The 15,991-nt window shown below is 30.1% G+C and overlaps 2 protein-coding genes across 3 annotated transcripts in view; both read left to right on the top strand.

Moving 5' to 3' along the window:
* Nucleotides 1-1,694: 1,694 nt before the first annotated feature.
* The window catches only part of LOC113380756 (protein Skeletor, isoforms B/C), a 14,313-nt gene continuing 16 nt past the window's right edge, over nt 1,695-15,991 (top strand). Inside the window, exons 1-16 of the mRNA XM_026619870.1 lie at nt 1,695-1,758; nt 1,832-1,911; nt 3,101-3,249; nt 3,356-3,595; nt 4,626-4,733; nt 4,809-4,983; nt 5,052-5,153; nt 5,605-5,745; nt 11,968-12,106; nt 12,281-12,452; nt 12,525-12,643; nt 12,721-12,809; nt 12,875-12,982; nt 13,112-13,279; nt 13,458-13,608; nt 15,784-15,991. The exon at nt 15,784-15,991 is cut by the window's right edge and continues 16 nt beyond it. Of these exons, the coding sequence (XP_026475655.1) occupies nt 1,695-1,758; nt 1,832-1,911; nt 3,101-3,249; nt 3,356-3,595; nt 4,626-4,733; nt 4,809-4,983; nt 5,052-5,153; nt 5,605-5,745; nt 11,968-12,106; nt 12,281-12,452; nt 12,525-12,643; nt 12,721-12,809; nt 12,875-12,982; nt 13,112-13,279; nt 13,458-13,608; nt 15,784-15,991 (2,213 nt within the window). The remainder of the gene's footprint in view (nt 1,759-1,831; nt 1,912-3,100; nt 3,250-3,355; nt 3,596-4,625; nt 4,734-4,808; nt 4,984-5,051; nt 5,154-5,604; nt 5,746-11,967; nt 12,107-12,280; nt 12,453-12,524; nt 12,644-12,720; nt 12,810-12,874; nt 12,983-13,111; nt 13,280-13,457; nt 13,609-15,783) is intronic.
* LOC113376975 overlaps nt 15,950-15,991 on the top strand; it is an 8,920-nt gene continuing 8,878 nt past the window's right edge. For both annotated transcript variants that reach the window (XM_026617125.1, XM_026617117.1), the window contains exon 1: nt 15,950-15,991. This exon is cut by the window's right edge. The gene's annotated coding sequence lies outside the window, so the exon portion shown is untranslated.

Raw genomic sequence — 15,991 nt, 5'->3', positions numbered from 1 at the left:
CATTAAGATTCACTCATACAATTTAACTTCCCGTAGGGTAATTTATAGTAATCGCAAAAAAATCGAAAATGTAAATTTGTATATATCTTTACGTTTCAAAGGTTTCTGAATATATTGGCGTACCTTATAAAAAATTGGATGTATGTGTGTGTATGTGTGTATGTGTGTGTGTGTATGTTCGTGTGTGCGGATACAAATTTTCGTCGACGATTTTCGGAACACCGATCAACGGTTTTGAATAATTTCAAATTCGATTCGTATTGATAAGGAGACGTGCTGATTAGTTTTTGGCGAAGGTAGGTCTAGTCGTTTCGAAGATACGGAGCAAAAAGTGCAAAAAATGGCAGGTTCTGAGAGAACAAATCGGCCGATTTGAATGATTCAAAAACATTCGAATTGTATTGATGTGGAGAGGTACTGATTAGATTTAGGTATAGATAGGTCCAGCCGTTTCGAAGATACAGAGCAAAAAGTGCAGAAATTTCGTTTAGATCCTAGACATCCGCTCATAGCGTTGTGCGTGAGCATGTCGTTATAGCTGAGTTGGTTGGCGCGTCGGTGCAATTTTTGTTCGCATTAGTAGATAAGAAAGTCAAGACTGACCGGGAAAATATTTTTTTTAAATTTTTTTTAATACTTTTTGTGTTTGTATTGTTGATACTATATGGACTATTTAAAATTGTTAACTCAGTGTAAGTATTTCGCGAACTAAAAATTAATGCATTTAAAATAAAATATGTTTACTCTAACAATAAGTCCGCTTAATTAGATTGTGTTTATATATATTTCATTCAAACATATATAAACAACGTCGTCTAATCCAATAAGTTTTCACATTTTATCTACAAGGAACATATAATGAAAATTCTAGTTTTTATAATATTTATTCATAGACATTTTTATTGACTGATTATTTTCATTCTTCGAATGTTTAATTACGGTACGGGAAGTTCCAGCAATTTGCCTTAAGGCACGATGCCATGCGCCCCACTAGTTTATTTCAAATTTTATACCTGATATTTCTGATTCTGACTTTGTAGAAATTTTGTGTTATGAGATAAATTTGTATCAATTTATTAATATTAAGTACCATGTGTACCAACCTAAAATTTGCGAATTACTTTCTATTGGTCAAGCGGAATGCAGAGTCGAACTGGATCCGGCATAATATTATTATAATTATTATTCTTCATGAAAAATAGATATACCTAATTATATTACTAAAATATATCACAACCAAAGTTTATAAAATTAAATTAAATTTTATTAAATTACTACTGTAGGAGTTAGGGTTAATGGAAATTGTAGTTGGTGTGTTGTAGTCGGACATACAATTTTTTTTGGCTTTTATGTTGCTGAAAGTTGTACACACACAACAAACCATATATAATTTTGTCATTTGCAAACTTTTATTTTTTTTGAGGACGTGGGAGGTTTATTGAACGCACGTTGAACGTGACAGCATTCTCTCCTAACTGTTGTCTGACAACTTCCACTTTGTGGCCGTCACGCTCATTCCAATAAGAATCTTATACGACTTTCTCGTTTCCTACCACGAATTGTCTGTTGCAAGTTCTTTCACTCCAGGTTTCGTTTTCATATGTGAATCATGGTTACTAAAAAATGTTGAGGACAAAGAAAAAATAATAGTTTAAGTATCCATATAATAATAGTATTATTTTAGTTATGTTAAAATGTGTAAAAAGTGTTTACCATATGTGCAGTGTTTGATTGTTCTAGTTGTTTTATTCGTTTGTGGTAAGTTGGAATGGAATTCCTTTGGTTTTTGAATTTGGAAGTTGTTTTTAATGTGCTATTTTGTGTGGAACAGGTGTTTTGGCATTAAGTGATGATGATAATGGACCTTATAGAGGAAAATATTTGGGAAAGTTGAATACGTATCATCATCAGGTAAATTTATAATATAAATTTTTTTTTTAGTTATTTAGATGTATTCTCATTGTCTTATATATTCATAAACCATTTTATAGATGCAACACTAAATTGTAGATAGACTATCTTGAAATCCTACGAAAATTATCCAATTAATATAATTTAACTGATTTAGGTTTTTGTAGTAAATGATGTATAACTTTAAATAGTTCATGTTATATAAATAAAAAAATCAACAAATTAGCGCAAAATTAAATATTCTATTATATATATTCAAATTATTTATTCTAATTTTGTTAACCCTGTCCTTACGGAAAGGGCAAGTTATAGTAATCGCTAAAAAAAATGAAAATGATATATATCTTTACGTTTCAAAGGTGCCTGAACATTTGGGCATACCTTAGAATAAATGTATGTATGTGTGTGTGTGTATGTGTGTGTTTGTATGTGTGTGTTCGTATGTGTGTGTGTGTGTGTGTGCGGATTCAAATTTTTGTCGACGATTTCGGGAACACCGATCAACCGATTTGAATAATTCAAAAAACGTTCGATTCGTATTGATGAGGAGACGTGCTGATTTGTTTTTGGCGAAGGCAGGTCTAGCCGTTCCGAAGATACGGGGAAAAAAGTGCCAAAAACGGTACCGATTTTAATAATTCAAAAAACATTTTACTTGTATTGACAAGATAAAGAACTGATTAAATTTTTGGGAAGGCAGGTCAAACAGTTATGGACTCTCAATAAAAATAAATTAAAAAAATGTCATTTGGCGGCTAAAAATGTTTATTGGTCATATGTACATCAAAATATCAGATATTTTACAGGGATTTCAATAATGTGTACACATTTTGTAAAATTTTTTTTGTGTTCCGTGCCAAGATTTTTAATTACGGCACGGAAAGTTCCAGCAATTTGCCTTAAGGCACTATGCCATGCACCCCACTAGTTGTTTAATGTTATAAACACTACAGCTACTCGATGTACTTTCACGATTATTTTTTTTAAATTTATCCATTTATTTTGAACCATACTATAATTATAAGAAGTTTGGAAATGAATAATCTATATTATTTTTATAATATCAGGATAAGACCCTGAAGCAACTCTGCAAATTCTTGAACCTTTTTAAATGTTATTATACAGCCCTGACTTTTTAAATTTAAACTCGAGTGATCTAGATGAAGTGATTGCAGTTCATATTTTTTAGGTTTCTGGAGAAGTTTACGCTGTTGACCAGTATACATTTTTGTTTACGGGATTTAATTATGATGGAAACGGTGCTGACACATTTTTCTGGGCTGGAGCTGCCAACAGGCCTGGACCACAAGGTTTCATAGTTCCTGATGAACATGGAAAGTAAGTAAATGAAAGTTAAAAATCGGAATCAATATTATAATTTAATATATAATGGACGGCTCATATGACTTTTAAACCTCTTTATTTATCTATTCTCTTTTACCAGGACGAATATCCTCGAGAGGTACTTCGGCAAGGACTTCACCCTGACCTTGCCTGAGGGTAAGAAGATAACGGAAATCAAATGGATTTCCGTGTACGATCTGTCTAGTCAGAATGCATTTGGAGACATTTATATACCAGAAGAGTTCGAACCTCCTGTTCCCCAAAAATCCGGGAGCATCAACGGAAAACTGCACGGGGTACGATCTGGACCAGTCGAGATAAGGGATTCGAAAACAATCAGGTAGGAGATAATATATATATATATATATATATATATATATATATATATATATATATATTAAATACGCTCAAACACTATGCTATTCAAATTAGTAGGTAAGTCAATATACTTTTTACCTCTAATATGATATATTCATGCTCTCTGGAGTGCATTAAGTTGAAGATACTATAAATTTTGCTAATTATTCTCATTTAAATTTCCTTTTCTCTCAATGCAGTATTTATTTTTAAAATCAGTGGCGCGTTTAAATTAATTAGGTCATTCGAGCGAATTTCATACTCGGTGTAGCGTAAATTAAATGCTAATTATCAGCATTTGAAGTTTAAATTTGAAACAAAAAACTTTCGCTTGAACGAAATGGATTAAAAGACTTTTACCGATGTGTTTTAAAAATTAAAAATAAATTGTTTATAATTTTTTGTCAATATCTCGTGAATCTATCAAGATATCGATATAGTGTTTTAAACTTTCCGTAGGGTAAGTTATAGCAATCGCAAAAAATCGAAAGTGAAAATTTTTATATATATTTACGTTTCAGAGGTTTCTGAACATTTTGGCAAACCTTAGAAAAAATGGATGTTTGTGTGTATGTGTGTATGCATGAATGTGTGTATGTTTGTGTGTGTGTGTGCGGATACAAATTTTCGTCGACGATTTCGGGAACACCGATCAACCGATTTGAATAATTTAGAAAACATTCGATTCGTATTTATAAGGCGCTTACGCGCTTCGATAATTCGTCTCTATGCCGCTAAAGCTGTGCGATTGCTTTGAAAGAATGTTCAAAATTTCCAAAATATTTTAAAATAAAAAAATAACATTTTTAGGCAGAAGTTTTTTTCCAAAAATTCAATTTTTTTTCAAAAATTAAAAATTTTTCAAAAATCTAATTATTTCAAAGTTTAAAAAAAATAATCTTTTTTAAAAAAAATAATTTTTGGTACGAGAAGTTCCAGCAATTGTTTTCATCACTAGTTGAAAAATGTTAATGGCGTCGATTCTCATCACAATTTTCTATTATCAATTATAGTATAACGAATTTCACCTACGATGGAAAAGGCAAGGATGTCCACTTTTTGGTAGGAATTGGAGCCCAACCTTCCTGGAAAGGATTTAAAGTTCCTGACGAAAACGGATAGTACGTAAAAAACACTAAAAATAAATTATAATCTTCTGAATGAAATTGTATAAATAAATATTTTTGATTTTTCAGTATGGATCCAATTAGGGCCTACAACGAGGAAACATTTCAACTGCAATTGCCGGGCGATTTGACTGTATTTAATATACAGTGGTTCAGTATTTTCGATTTGGCAACTAATCAGTCCTATGGGTCACTTTTGGTGTCGGAGGCTCTAAATGTGCCTCCTTCGCTTGTGGAAGTGCTGGTGAGTTGGAGGAAAAAAAATCGCCCAAATCTGTTTGGTGTTTTTCTAATATTTTTTTATATTTTTAGAGCTACGAAAGCAAATTGCCCAATTGTCTACAGTTGCATAAGAATTTACAAGTATCTTGGGAGGTTTTTGGTCCGCAAATTACAATCCAACTTGCCGGACAGGTAATTAACCCAAATGTTACAGTTTATAATGCAGAATATTTGATATTCATGCGGTTCGACAAATGTGAATAATCTTTAATATTGTCTAATATCAAAACCCTACAAGCACTAGGTATACTTTAAAATTGTGATTCTGTATAAAATTCTCTAAAATTAATTGAATATCAAAGGAATTAAAAACATTTATTAATTATATGTAAATAATATATATTTTATACAGAATTAAATTAGCTTCTACATAGTAGATCATAATAAGAATCTAATCCAACACGATTTACTTTAAAATTGAGCTGGAATATAAATATAATTAAAATTCAGACTACTTACACGCAAAAGTTCATTATAGGTGAAATTATTTATAATTTTAACTGTTTTTTTTTTTGCTAGAAAATAATTTAATTAAATTAACTATGATATTTGCTAGTATGAATGGATTTTTTTATTTTTTTAGGTCGGTGAAAATGATTACATGTCCTTTGGTTTGTCAGGATCAGAGGAACGTAGTACGATGTTAAATGCAGATGTAGCAGTGGCGTACATTGACTCTTATAGAGGGTACGCAACCGATTATAATATCACTGCTTTGGCACCGGTAAGTGTAATTATATATATATATATATATATATATATATATATATATATATAGTAGACATTTGAGTATACTATACGTATATGCATTTAAAAAATATATATACTTTAATCAGCTAATTAACAAACCATAAACCTAAACCTAATTAACAGTTATTTAAATTGTCTACTGTACATACTTTAATCGGCGCGTTAAACTTTAAATAAATAAATAAAATTTATCTAAAACACAAAATAATAAAAAATAAATTATCCGTTTCCTTTCAACATTACTTTTTTATTCCATACAATTTGTCCTGTATCTCTTTCAAAGTCTTTCCCTTCGTCTCCGGGACGAACACCAGAGCATGCACTAAAGATAGCACCATAAATCCAGCAAATATTAGGAAAGTGGCACCAATTCCGATTGCCGACACTAAAGGAGCAAAACTTTTGGTGGCTCCAAAATTGACTGCCCAATTTATCACTACGGCTACTGAAAAGGCATGTTCCTTAGCGTCGGATGCAAAGAGTTCGCCCATTATCATTGCACTTATAGGTCCCAGGCCCCAGACGTAACTTATCTGTCAAGAAAATTGCATAATTAATTTTATTTAATGCAAACACTTTGCCACTGGGGTCTTACCAAGAATATAATGAGGCTGACAAGAGGAAGCCACGACAAACTGCTCAGATCATATTCATCAGTATCTTGGAGAATGGCATATGTGCCGATTGCTGATAGAGCCACCAAACACACAATGATGTTTTGCAGAAGAAGTACTCTGCGGCCAACAAGTTTTACCACCACAATCTATTGGAAGTAGATAGATTGATCGATTTTCGATAAAAAATTAGTATTTGTCTTTTGCTGTTTTCAGAAAACACCAATTATCTTTGTTCTTACCTGCATTACTGCAGCAATCACCTGTACTCCCATGATTATCAATGCTGAATTTTTAGGAGACAAGTCGCTTCCGGCAATTTTGAAAATAGTTTCCGTATAAGAAATCACAAAACTTACGCCACATAGTTGACTTGAGGCCGAAATTCCCATGGATATAATAATAGCCATCACAAAAGCCTTGTCTTTCATCAGAAACCTAAGGTCTGGCTTATCGTACGTTGCGGAATCCAAATCCTAAAACCATTGGGACTGTAGGTTTACATTGGAAAATTAAAAACTAGTTGGTATTGGTATTTTGCCTTGAGGCAAGTTGCAAGAACTTCTCGATATATGTAAATAATCGACTTAGTCAATAAAATTGAAATTAATTTATGAGTGATTAAAAGAATTCCGAGTGGATTTATTACACATCATTAAAAAACAACAAACTCGTTTACTCGGAATATTTTCTAAGAGCAGAAAATCAACAATTTTTATAACTGAACCAGTTTCCGTAGGACATTAATGGTTTAGAATTTTCATTAAGATCAAGTACTCTATCGTTACACCAAGAAAATCGTCTAATTTTAATTTCAACAAATATCAAAAAAACTACTCATTTTCTCAAACTTTGATGAATTTTGAAATTAAATTACTTGTCGTAAGGCCGCAATATTTCAGTAAGTTCTTAAAAACCTGTTCACATTCACACACACATACACACGCACATACTTTTTCCAAATTTGGTCTCATTCGATTCAGAATGGCTTGAAACGTCGAGAAAACATAAAATTAGCGAATCGGATTTTTTGATGAAAACATAAACTTCTCCTTCGGAAAGTTAAAAAACCTTCTTTACCTGTATAATGAGAATGGCTTTTTCTCTTCCGTGGAGGGTGGTCAATACATCTTCGGCCTCTTGCTTTCTGCCATTTTTTACTAAATAAATAGGAGATTCTGGGCAAAATATGAACACGCCGATGATCAATAGAATTGGAGGACAAGCCAAGACTATTGTTTGCATTCTGTACTTCAGTCCTGTAGATGATACCAAAGTCAAAAACATTCCTGAAAAAAAAACATATTAAAGATCTTCACGGACTTAATAATCAATAATCTTTTTTTGATGATTACCTATCGTCATAAATATGGTATAAAACGATCCCAGAATGCCTCTGTTATCTTTGTTTGATATTTCTACATTATACATTGGACAACACATCATTGCACCGCCGGCTGATAAACCGGCAATGAATCTGGCAAAATATAGTAATTCCACCCTTTCAGCTAAACCTGGGAATGCAAAAATAAATTATGGATGATTTTATTTTAAATTAAAGTGATTATATTAATGATTACCTATCGTCAGCCAGCATATCAGAAAGGGAATACCCAACGACATCAATGTCCATCGTCTTCCTATCTTCTCTGAAAGGAATCCTGCCAAGAACGCACCTGGAATAGCTCCTAAGGCTATTGTAGAGGCCACCCATGATCCTGTAATAAAATACGTAAATAATAATAAAAGAATGAGCAAACACATTTTGAAAAATATATAATTTAATACCTTCTTCCGAATTTATCTGGAAGTCAGCATTCTTGTCGGAGAGTTCCGATAAAGCCGACGACGGCCATGTCATACAACTTCCTCCGGAAATAGCCGCAAAACATGCTAAAATCGATTATATAATAATGATGGATCAGATTCTGATTGAAACAACTAAAGAATTATTTATTTTTATAAATATGAGAAATTTAATAAATAAATGCTTTTTGCAGCTTAGGCGGTTAATCGATTCTATGAATTTAGATCGGCTTTAGATTATAACAAACTATTGTAATTTAAATTATTTAGTTTTGTACAATCGAAAATATTGCTTGTATCACTTGAACTACAAGGGGTACAAAGCTACAAAGCCACAAGGGGTGGTGAAGCAAATGAATAACACATTTTAATTTGATTTTAAAGTACATAGAGTTATTTTACAATCAACATTCTTTATTAAAAATTAATATTTTAATTTATTATATTTATATTGTTTGTTTTGGGAAAATTTGTTGAAAAGCATTATTATTGGAGGAATGATTGGAAGATATAAAAATGATGCGTCATAAAACATCAATTATTATGTCGATATTGATTTAAAGGTATACCGAAACGATCATAGTACTTTATTATCACAAATTTGATTTTGAACATGGTTGTAAAATATATTAAACTAATCGATTTTAAAATCTAATGTTTTTAACGTTGCCTGATTATTTTTATATTTATTTAATATTGTACAAATTTATTAAATATTGTTTTTTTTTAATTCTCTGAAATTAATTTTTCATCACATTAATTATAAATATTACAGACAAGTTAATTTTAATCGTCGCTTTATTATCTCGTGTCATAAAATAATTTAAGACAAAGTATTTTATTATTTTAAATTGGAAGAATTTATTTTATCAGTAGCTTTTTGTATGGAAAGTATCAAAGAGAGACCGCACTGTCATAAATTTAAATACATATTTAAATACTTAAATTATATACATTTTTATTAAGCCACCACACCTTCTTTAAGAAATATATGTCTGTATATATATATTTTGAATTCACGTGGTTTTCTAACTTAAAATTGTTTAATTTGGAAACAAGGAATGGTTTAAAGTGTTGGTTTATTTGATTTTTTTAAATTATTTGTTGGTCTGTTTTTTCCTACTGAATTAGGGGTCACATTTTGTTTTGCGAAACAACAAATTAATTGAATAATATATATACATTCGGGTGGTCCTTAATATGGACATTTTCGAATTTCCAGGGGCTCAAATGGTTCCAAATTGTTAAAAAACAATTCTCTGAAAGTTCTAGCTCTTAATATTAACTTTTAGATAGTGCGCAATTCAAATAAACTTTGTATGAAAATAACATGGAAAAAATTTTGAAAATTAAAAAAAAAAATTTTAGGTATAACTTAGCGACAAATAATTTAAAAGTGAAAATTTGTGTCATTTTTTATTGAATACTCGACGCTCCGCAAAATTTTTGAAAATTTTTTCATGCTATTTCTATACAAAACTTTGATTGAATTGCACTTAATCTGAAAGACAATATTAAGAGCTAAAACTTTCAGAGAATTGTTTTTTATCAATTTGGAACCATTTGAGCCCATAGAAACAATATATATATATATATATATTTGTAATATGTTTGTCTACTAATTTGTTTCATTCAACAAAATTGAGTTATTGAAAATCATATAACCCAAATAAAAGTTTTATTTTTTATTTTTATTTAATTAATTAAAGTAGTGGTATGTAATTTTCAAAATATTCGTGTATTATAAATATTATATTTGGCAGTTTGTACCAAATCAAGTTGCTTATTATGTGATATCAAAAGACTCTACAATAAGAGCAATATACGGCATACATTAAATTCACAAAGTATCTAAAATTTTAATCCCAAAGCCAAACTGACTTTTAAACAATTTGTGGACAATAAATTAAATATTTTAAAATTTGTACAAAATTAACTAATTTACAACTTTGTCTAATATGAAAACATTTTTACAGAACTAATTGAACATGCTAATTGAAAGTGTTTAAATAGTAACTGCTAAGTAACAATCAGTACAGAATATTATAAATTTGGAATAAAATTCTATATAAAAAAATATTCAAATTTTTTGTTAAACTTTTTATTTATTATTAATATTTTAAAAATATTTTTTTTTTTAAGTTTATTTTTTCTCACCGGCTGTAGCTGCCACGTACGTCCGAACAGTTTGTCGCAGAGAACTCATTCGAAATATTTTTTATTTTTCACAAACTAATACAGTTTAATTAAAAATAAATAAATAAATAATTTAAAATATTCTAGTTTATTAATTAAAATGTCGTGTCACGCGAGTTCAGCTGATGGAACTGATTCCTTTTATTATTTATTGAGCATTTTAATACTATAATGACGAATAATTTTCAGATAAAAAAATTATCTACTATCTCTATCGGTTTTTAAGTAAAAACAATTATGAGATTATTGTTAAAAATCGCGCAATTATCTGATAAGGAAATCTGTGTACGTGTGCGCAAAAATTTTGGCTACTAATTGATTGCCAAATATTGGTTTGAATGACGCATTATTTTTTGCAATTATTGTTAATATAGACATTAAGAAATGTGTAGTGTGATTTTTCGTTGAAAAGTTATAAAAAGAAAATACTATCAAATAGTAAAAAAATTGCACATATTTTCTACAAAGATTAAATCAAGGAGATATTTATCAAAAAAAGAGTGCGCGTAAGGTTCACACGCAATTGAAGTGAAACTTATTTGCTACTGTACAAGATAGCATTTAAGTAGAAATAAATACATCACATAACAATTTTGAATAATGTTCATTAGTAATATGGTAACACTTTTGATGCACACATATATAAGTGTCATCCATTATACACAATTATGTAATGATAATTATATATTTACAATAGTATTAAAGTATAATATTAAAAAACAATAATATAATTGAAATCATACTTCAAAGAGGACATGATCGGTTTGTCATTGTAATTAGCATCTAGAAATGAACCTTCATTAGAGAAATGGAGTAATTGCTTATTAATAAATTCTATAATATTCATTCACACAGTGGATTATGTTAAACAAAGCCTAAACAAATATTGTTTCCGCAACTTCACTCATCATGTAATTGTGTTTGAAGAACTTTATGTAATTAAAATTAACATACATTGACTGCTTATATTTTTTCACTTTTTCGCTGGCGATATAATCTCATTCTTTGAACAGCTGTAATATCTGCTTTTCTAAAAAATATTTTCCATTTTAATAACTTCAAAGATTTATAGAAACTACGAATAATATGGAAATATTTTCTAATCAATAAACTTGCTTACGTTTAGTACAAATGTTCAATTTGTTTTATTATTTTCAAGGAACAGGGTAAAATATTCTTCTAATTCAGGCATTTTTTTATTAAATCAAGATTTGTATTACGATGTAACTTTCAAATGTTTATTTATCTATGCCGATTTCCTTGTTGATATCGGTACGCATACAACATTGATGTCGGTACACATACAACGACAGATCTCTATTCACATACACGACGACTAATCACAATCGACCCGTATTGAAATGATTTCATGGAGGGCGAATGACGTACAGTTCGGTCGTAACGCTATTATCGTTGCATTTGTACGGATTTACACCCTAATAGTTGTGCCTAAAGAAGTTTTACTTCAAAAAAGCTTTATATTTATATTTATATTAATTCTTATGAGAGATATTAGAAAGATGAAAAATGGTGTTTTAGTAACAAATTGAACCAATTCGAATTGATTATATTCTTTTTAGTGTGTGAAGGTCCTTGGGCAGTATCGTGGAGTATGTAAAGATGATCTAGTGGGCGGTCAAGACAGTTTTCAACTCCTCACAGCTTCCAGAGGCGAAGATGGAATTAATGTTGTTACTTATAGAAGAAATTTAATATCTCGTAAGTTATTTTAAACTTCAAGAATTGTACCTATAACTATCTTGGTATATCCAAAAACCGCAAAGGAACACAAAAACACTCCCTCACTTCACTACGTTATTTTGATTATCTCTATTAACTATTATGTGTTAAATATTGTCAATTAACTAATAAAATTTAATTATTATCTATTAGCTGATAATGGTGATAAGGAATATCCCTTGGACAGGGAGGCATTTATAGTTTGGGCCATGGGAAGATTGGACGCCGTCAAGGAACCATCGTTTCACGATTATTATCCAAAAGGCGACATCAGCGTTCAATTCAACTCCAAGGAAAAGATAAACAATTGTTTTAAATTTACGAGGTGAGACTAATAAAAAAATCGAATGATTTTCAGGTTATCTATATTTTTAATTGTTGTATTTCATTTTTGTAGAAGTGATAACCGTTTCTTAGAACCATGGGAACGACCAAAGATAATTGATAAGTCTATAAGAAGCTTTACAGCTACACTCGGACCATCTGGGGGAAAACGAGGGTATCAAGGAATAACTGGTAAAATAATACAAAACATTTATATATATATATATATATATATATATATATATATATCTTATTATTATATTATTAAGGGCAAACATCAAGTGGCTTAGCTTGGTATATCAATGGTATGCTGGTTCCTGAATTGTGGCTGAGGAGAGGATTAACTTATGTTTTTAAAGTAAGAAAATCGTAAAATATATGCTTTGATAAATCGTGAAATATATTATATATTTCATATTTCAGGTAAGAGGTGGCAATAATCCTCATTCTGCAGAACATTATCATCCTCTAATTATCACAGACGAACCTCGTGGAGGTTTCGACAGATTGACCGACACGGCGCAACATCAAGTGAGTCCCTAATTTTTTTTATTTACAATTAAAAATATAACGAGTTGTTGTAGAGTTTTATGATTTGCCTAATAACATTGTCACATGCAGTAAAAAGGCTTTAGATTTAAACAGGCTCTTTTCTCTCAGGTGAGAGTTTTGGCTGGTGTCGAGTACACGAGACGTGGAAGGCCTAAACCTACAGTAGCCGGGCCTTTGTGTTTGGCCCAACATACTGGAAGGGCCGACAGAAGAAGGGACGATGATTTTCCAACATTCAGAAGATTTAACAGGACTTTAAAACATGTTTGTGAAGAGGTAAATAAATCTACTATTTTTTAGAAACTATTCTATTTCTCTATAAAAGAGTGGAATTGTAAAGTACACATTATAAAATTGCAATAAGATTAAGTGTTTGAAAGTTACAAGAGATATTAAAAATAAATGCACGAAGTTTATAATATCCAATATATTAAAAAGTCTTTAATTTTTTAAGGGTGATCCAGTAGAATTGGAAGTGACCCCAAATTCTACCTGGCCCGACGTGGTTTACTACAACAGTTTTACCCACTCAAACATGGGCTGGAAAATTCATATTGTGGATAATTTTGGACGAAGTAATTCGAATTTAATTAAAATAGATTTATGTTTAATTTTATTAATACTCACTAAGACTATGTCGGCTGTAATGTTGTAAATTAATAGATATTTATATTTAATATTATTTATAAATAATAAATATAAAAGTATATTACTGAAAAACTAAATTTCTGAAACAAAAATATCCGTTTTCTGTGTGAGAATGTCCACTATCCGTGGTTTATCAACAATAAACAATGCAACGTGATTTTTATGAATAAACATTAGTTACTGTTTTTTTCAAACAATACTCGATGTTTACAATTTTTAAAAAAATCGTATTGATAAGAAAGTCGCCACACACTCACAATAGTGTGAGTGTGAAAATAGATTTATCAAATATTTATTTATCAAATGATATTATTATTATTCAAACCATAAATACTAAAGTCGATTTAAAAAAAAAACTGATCTATAATGAATTTAATAACGACACACCATAGATAAATCGTAAACACGGCCATTTTGCCAATATCTCAATTTTAATTGTTTGCGTACTCCATAGAGGCGCGACGACTGTAGCACGTAAATGTACCCTTAGGTTTAATTCCAGATAAATATATAATACAGAAAAAGTAAAAAGAAAAAAATTACATAAACGAAATGAAAACGGATTTATAACAAAATTTTGAACAAAATTACAAAAATGTTTTCTCAAAAACAATTAAAATAAAAAAATATGAATCTGAAAATTATACACAAAAAAATTATTGAACTTTTAGAGCACGTTTATTATATTAAAATAATTAGTTCTAAAAGGAGAGTGAAAAAATGACCTCTGTTGAGTGCAGAAAACTTAAAGCAGGGTGAAGCACATTTGTTCTAATTTTACCCCCATGATCATCATACATGTTTATTATCCATATCTATGCATGTTTAAATGATTTCATTAGTTTTGATTGTGTACAATTTTATTTAAATTTCTAGGAAAAGTGTGTTTGTGGAAATAAATTTATCAAATATTCGAACCAAAAACACTAAAATTGATAAGTTTTACAATTTTAGAAAATCACACACTGGTATGTATTGTATCCATGGGGGGGTGGGGGGTAAACACAACAAATATACTTTACTCAGTTTTAGTGTTTTCCGCACTCAACAGAGGTGCTACTGTGCCAAAGTTCTTTACTTTTTTTAAAGAATTGATTCTCGTATTATAATGCGCATACTTTGAAAGTTAACATTTTTTATTATGTATTTTTGAGAAAATATATTTCGTGATTTAGTTGAAAATATATTTTAGACTCGTATATTCTGCATTTTAAGTATTCAAATAAATCACTATTTTTTACTATATTACTTATTTAGTTACGTTTTATCTAGAGTTTAATCTAGCGGTAAATTTACGTGCTACAGCTAGTGGCGCCCCTATGGAGTGCAGAAACATTTAAAATTGAAGTGATCTCTATAACAATAATATCTACAAAAATGTGTTCGTAAAAATAAATTTATCATATATTCAAGGGCTAGCCCGTAGGTAAGCGGTTAAGAGCGACGGGACTTGTTTCAGAGGTCCCGGGTTCGATTCCCACTTCGAGCAGCCTGTTGTCAGGCAACATTGACAACGATTTTCACTTGGAAATTGAACACTTGGCATTGTTGCACCATACTTGCCCTATTACAGAGATTGTAATAAAAATTTATCATACAGAGGTGTGACAACTGTTTGGGTTGCCATCTATAATAAAACAAACGTAGTTTGTAAGATACTATTCACAACAGCTCATAGAACACATAAGTTCTGATCGCTGTTCAAATAAAATTATATAAAAAAAAATCATATATTCAAACCAAAAATACTAAAATCGATATATTTTTTTGGCAAAAAGTTGTTTTTTTAATGGATTTTATAACAGTATGCACATGTATATACTGCATTTATTGAGATGGTGCGGAATATTTTCATTTTTATAGATTCATAAATATAAAATAATATAAATAATATTTTTTTAACTATAAAATAATAAATATAAAAAATTTAAATATATATAAAATATTAATTAAACATGTAAAATAATAAAAAGTAAAAAATAAACAATGATATATGAAAATCTAAATTTTCAAGTAACAAATATATCATTGAAAACATAATAACAATACAATATTTATTACGCCGAACGAATTGTTTTATACATCATTACATGTATCAATTCAATTGTATATTTTCTGCATTATCAATTAAGCATTAACTGTGACGTTACTCGAATCCTATCTAGTGCATCCCCACTCTATGTCCCTCAGGTCAAACACTGCCGAGTCGCTCATCCATAACGAGTCGCTCCCATTATCTTTGTCCCGTTCGTGCCCTACCAACCGAGTGACGCCGAACGCGCATCGCTTTCCCCCACGTTGGCAACACCGCCGGGAGAAGCTGTCCTGCTATCCTTTGGC

Source organism: Ctenocephalides felis, unplaced genomic scaffold (genome assembly GCF_003426905.1).
Source record: "Ctenocephalides felis isolate EL2017-DRISC unplaced genomic scaffold, ASM342690v1 CF-g0.4_SCAFFOLD_00845, whole genome shotgun sequence".
In the NCBI taxonomy this organism is placed as follows: Eukaryota; Metazoa; Arthropoda; class Insecta; order Siphonaptera; family Pulicidae; genus Ctenocephalides; species Ctenocephalides felis.
The sequence above is the reverse complement of the archived record's forward strand: the minus strand, read 5'-3'. Positions and strand labels throughout refer to the sequence as shown.